The 5,610-nt window shown below is 42.2% G+C and overlaps 1 protein-coding gene across 2 annotated transcripts in view; it reads right to left on the bottom strand.

Moving 5' to 3' along the window:
- Ppm1d (protein phosphatase, Mg2+/Mn2+ dependent 1D) overlaps positions 1 to 5,610 on the bottom strand; it is a 39,310-nt gene that overhangs the window by 6,832 nt on the left and 26,868 nt on the right. For both annotated transcript variants that reach the window (XM_005350449.3, XM_026780784.1), the window contains exons 4-5: positions 2,952 to 3,142; positions 250 to 492 (exon numbers count right to left, since the gene is read on the bottom strand). In XM_005350449.3, the coding sequence (XP_005350506.1) occupies positions 250 to 492; positions 2,952 to 3,142 (434 nt within the window). The remainder of the gene's footprint in view (positions 1 to 249; positions 493 to 2,951; positions 3,143 to 5,610) is intronic.

The following is a 5,610-nucleotide window of genomic DNA, read 5'->3' as shown; positions in this document are numbered from 1 at the left end:
TGTAGACCAGGCTGGTCTCGAACTCACAGAGATCCGCCTGCCTCTGCCTCCCAAGTGCTGGGATTAAAGGCATGCACCACCACCGCCCGGCCCGATTGTTCTTAAATTGAGTCTAAACTTTTTGGTTGAGCTCCAGGTCCCAGGAAGACCTCATCAGAAAACTAGATGGCATCTAAGGAAAGACAAAAAGGTTGCTCTCTGGCCTACACATTTAAACACACATACACATACCCCGGTAGCACTGAATACCTTGACTGGTGGTGTAGAACTTGGGGAGGGAGTCATCACACAGGTTTCTTGGCTGTTATAAGTAGGGCTATCAGTCAGGTTCAGAAAGAGCTCATCTTCATTGGTGAAGTTCCCCTGATTGTCTACTCCTGGAGAGATGCAGATTACGATGGCACTCGTGTTATCTGCACGGAGCATACGCTGCCTCCAGCGGCCAAGCGCTCGATTCACAAGCATTTTGGCACAGGACTGGCCTTGCTCACCCTATATTTAAAAGAACAAGGAGAAGGAAGAACATTAACTCTCATTAACTTACCAATACATACATATCAAATGAAAAACCTAGGTGGATCTGGTGAGATGCCTCAATGGGAAAAGGTGTCTGTCACCAAGTCTAATGACTCAACTACTCCAGTTCAGTCTCCTAGACCCAAAGGTAGGAGGGACCAGCTCCCCTTCAAGCTGCTCTCTGACAAACACACACGGACAACAACATGCATAAACACAACAAAACAAAATGTAAAAATACTTTTATTAAAAACAATGCTAAGTATGACCAAATAAGTAAATAAAATTCAATTCTCAAACACTATCCAAGCTCTATAATCATGTTAAAATAATGCATCTGTAAATTTAAAAAATAAAATAAGGTTGACAGAGCACACTTTTAATCCCAGCACCCCAAAAAAGAGACAGGCAGATCTCTGAGTTTGAAGCCAGCCTGATAAGTTCCAGGACAGCCAGGGCTATAGAGACCCAGCCTAAAAAATTTAAAATAATAATAATAATAAGTAAGATCTTATCTTGTGGTTAAATTTGACACACGTGTGCCAGAGTGATGGTACAAGCCTCTAATCTCAGCCCTGGAAAGGCTAAAAAGGAGGTTTCTACCAGGCTGGAATATAAAGAGAGACCAACCTGAAAATAAACAGCAACAAGTGTTGATTCTTGTAGTTTTATCTCTTTAATCAAGAAATTTGGTCTTGTCTAACTTTAGGACAGTTACAGAGAAGTCTTTTTTTTTAAAAGGACTGAGTGTTTCAACAGAGAAGTCATCTTTAAAAGCAAGTAAATTATTATAAATATAATTAACAAATAAGACAATTAGGCACCGGGCAGTGGTGGCACATGACTTTAATTGCAGCATTCAGGAGGCAGAGGCAGGTGGATCTCTGTGAGTTCGAGAATAGCCTGGACTACAAGAGCTAGGTCCAGGACAGGCTCCAAAGCTACAGAGAAACCCTATCTTGGAAAATCAAACAAAACAAAACAAAACAAAAACAAACAAACAAAAAAAGGGCAAATAGGCATGGTAGAAAAATATGCTGCAAGAGCCAATTTTCTAAAAAAGGAGCTTCTGAGCCCACCATGGTGACATGTTCCAGCAGTGCCAGACTCAGAAAACAGTAGGGAGATCACTGGTGCCCAAGAACAGGCACCCACACTGATAACTCACAGCCCACAATATCCTGGAGCTCACTGTGTAGCCAAGGCTGGCCTGGAACTGGCAGTCTTCCTGCCTCATGTCCCAGGTATTATGATTATAGATGCTCAATACTACACTCAGAAGTTGTTTTAATGTGGAATTATCATGAGTTTTGAGTTACAGAAACATTTTATGAACCATAAAAGAAAAACCACTCCTACTAATTACTGTACACCATTTGGGAAAAGGATTCTAATTTCAGTGATAAAAAGGAGAAACATGCATAATGGGGCACACCTGTAACCCTACCACTTATGGATGAAGACAGAAGGGTCAGGAGTGCAAGGCCAGCCTCTCAGCTCTGAGTCTGAAACCAGACTGAGCTACAATGGAAGTTATCTCAAAAAATCCAAACCAGGCCAAAAATCCCAGCAACTCAAAGAGGCAGAGGCAGGTGAATCAGTTCGAGTTCAAGGCTAGCCTGGTCTACAAAAGGTAGAAAAAAGTGATAAGACTGACTAAGGGCTGCGCCAGTGTTCACCGATAACTCCTGAGTTCCCAAACTCTGCAGGACACAGGGTTCACCACTGCACCACCAGCGATAAGAAGGACTCACTGTGATGCATTCCTTTGCCTTTCACTTTTTCAGAAGATCTGTTCTACTTCCCAGCAAAGCTCCACGGAGAAAAACAATCCATACAGCTTTTTTTTTCTTCTGAGACTCTGGGTCTCTCTCTATAGCTCTTACAGCAACGCCAGTACCAATCCCTGTTTGATAAGACTTATGTCACCTCACTCAGGAGTTCAACCCCCATCTGAATTCAGAATTCCCTTCCCCATCCTTTACTCCTTAAAAACCCTGCCATAGCTGAGCTCAGTGCTCTCCCTGATCCAGCTGTGTCAGAAAGGACAGAGAGCCCAGGCTCAAGCTTGCAATAAAGGCTCTTTGATTTTGCATACAAACTTGGACTCCTGGTGGTTTCTAGGGGAGCTCATGACGTGAGCATAACAAAACACCACTCTACACATTATACTAAACAAATACTAGATTAAAAGGGTGCTGTGGTATATGATCATACTCGTAGAAAATATCCAAAGTAGACAAGTACACAGAAACAAAAAAGCCTGGTGGTTGAAAGGTATATGGGAAAAGGAAAACAGTCACTGTAAATGGTTATGAGGTTTGTTCAGAAAAAAATGATGAGACACAAGACAAACATCCTAGGCTAGACTCCCCACCATGAACAACATAACCCAAACACTTCAGACAGCATCAAACCACTGAGTCACTTCTCACCATTAAGTATTTTTTCTCCTCTTGGTCTTGGCACATGGAAATGGCATCTTGAGGTGGAATCATATTCCAAAGTCCATCACTTCCCAGGATAATATACTTGTGCTTCTGGGGGTCAAGAGTGTGAACACTTGTGTCTGGTTCAGGTGACACCACAAACTTACCACTGAAGAAATCATAGCTCCACAAGTCACCTGGATGAAGGAGCAGAAGTTACAGTTATTATTACTTTCAAGGTAAGAGTGTCACATTGGCAGAATCCCCAGGTCTATTCCAATAGGTGCAGAACAGCACTGATAATATTCAAAACCCATGTAAACAGACTAGGGACAAGAGAATTCCCTCATCATGCTGAAAAACTAGCATGGGGATTTGCAGCATCTTCCTTAACCTTTAAGTAGTGCTAAGGAAAAATGCAAGATGAACTAAGCAATATCAGAATATCCCATGGTTTCTCTCTTTTGTGGTTCCTAGGTTTTAAGCAAGTACATAAGATCAGGTATTTACGGAAGAAAATCAGAAATGAAACTGTCTAGGGAAGAAAGCAATGGGGACTAATGAGAAAGGGAGCATGAAGAATGCCGGTAAGAGGGCATGGGAGACAATTCGCTCAAAGTACAGACATACTTAAATAAAAACTACCTTAGGCTGGTGGCGGTGATGGTGGTGCACGCCTTTACCACAGCACTTGGGAGGCAGAGATAGATTGATCTCTGTGAGTTCAAGGCCACCCTGGTCTACAGAGTGAATTCCAAACCAACCTGGCCTATGCTGAGAAACCCTGTTTAAAAAAAAAAAAAGAAAGAACCCAGACAGGCAGACAAACAAATAAATATGACTTTCTGTAACCCAGCACTAGGTACAATTTTTATACCAGTGAAAAAACTTTAAAATAAAAACTATGCCATGGGGTAAAGATATACATCAAAACCAGAGAGCTTGTTGCACATGTGCGAAGACCTGGGTGTGATCCCTAGAACCAGAGGTAAATAATTAAGTATATACTTATTAACTCTTTTAAGCACAACAAAAAAAAGGACACTATGCCTTAACTGCCACTTCTAATATTATGCTGAAATTCCTTCTCAGCCCAGCAAGATAATAAAAAATACAGATAGATTGAATAGGAGAAAATTATTCATGGGTAATTTCACTTTTTTTTTCACAAGTTTTTCAAGACAGGGTTTCTCAGTAGCTATGAAGCCTGTCCTGGAACTCACTCTGCAGACCACACTGGCCTCAAACTCACCGAGATCCGACTGCCTCTGCCTCCCGAGTGCTGGGATTAAAGGTGTGCGCTACCACCACCTGGCTAATTTTTTTTATAAGAATGAGCATTAGGAAGACAGAAAAGAAAGCAGGGGTTGGAGAGATGTCTCAGTAGTTAAGAGCACACTGGCTGCTCTTACAGAGGATTACAGTTCAATTCCCATATCCACATGGCAGTTCACACCCATCAGTAACTCCCGTCTCATGGGATCTGGAACCCTCAGCTGGCTTCTAAGGGCACCGCATGTATACATGGTACACAGACATACCTGCAAGGAAAACACCTACACACAAAATTTTTAAAATGAAAAAAAAATTAAAGCAGACTACAGAACAGGCTTGTTCTGGGCCATATCATGCCAGGCATAATGACACACGCCTTTAATTATAGCACTCAAGAGGCAGAATCAGGCAGATCTCAGTGAGTTCAAGACCAGCCTAGTTCACAGAGTGAGGCCCAGGACAGCCAGGGCTACACTGAGAAACTCTATCTTGAAAAATCAAAAAAATAAAAAATAAAATAAAATAAATTACTGGGCCGTGATGGCTCACACCTTTAATCCCAACAATCGGGAGGCAAAGCAGGTGGATTTTGAGTTCGAGGCCAGCCTGGTCTACGAGAGCTAGTTCCAGAACAGCTAGGGTTGTTACACAAGAGAAAATAAAAAGGAAAAAAAGAACGAAAAAGTGCATTATGCACCCAACACACAGAAGACAGGTTTCTTATGATTGATCTAAAAAGTATTTGAGACAATGTTTCAGATTATTTAAAATTCATTAGTAAAAATCCCTGGAGTCTGAATTTAAGCTCATCACAAGTCATACTTCTAGCCAGTTCCCTAATTGAATCACAGAATATCATTTCTGTAGTTCAGAGGAGGAGCCTCCCGCATTGGTGCTGGTTGCCAACTGGGTGGTCATTTCCCCTTTTCCCTCAGCAGAGGGTGCTGAAAGGGCTCCAGGAGCAGTCTCTCTGGTTCCAGAGAGCTCTTCTTTGCTTGATCCTGTGTGTGGCACCTGACAGCTAAGCTAGCAGAAAACAGCAAATGTTAGATCTTCAACCAACTTCCCAAAAACTGTCCTCCACCCTGTGGCTAACCTATCACGAGGTTCCCAATACCTGCTTCAGTGATCTATTCCCAAAACTACAATCAACATAACTTGTTAGGACATAAATCTTGAAGCCCATCATGGTGAAGAATCAATGATTATACTACTAAAACTTGCGAAGTAGAGGAAGGAGAATCAAGAGTTTAGGCTAGCTCAGTTACACGGCCAATTCTCCAACTTAACCTGTACTATATGAGACTCAATCTTAAAAACAAAAAACAGCCGGGCAATGGTGGCGCACGCCTTTAATCCCAGCACTCAGGAGGCAGAGGCAGGCGGATCT

The sequence above is a fragment of the Microtus ochrogaster genome, chromosome 7, assembly GCF_000317375.1.
Source record: "Microtus ochrogaster isolate Prairie Vole_2 chromosome 7, MicOch1.0, whole genome shotgun sequence".
Taxonomy (NCBI): Eukaryota; Metazoa; Chordata; class Mammalia; order Rodentia; family Cricetidae; genus Microtus; species Microtus ochrogaster.
Note: the sequence above shows the minus strand (reverse complement) of the source record. Positions and strands in the feature narration are given on the sequence as shown.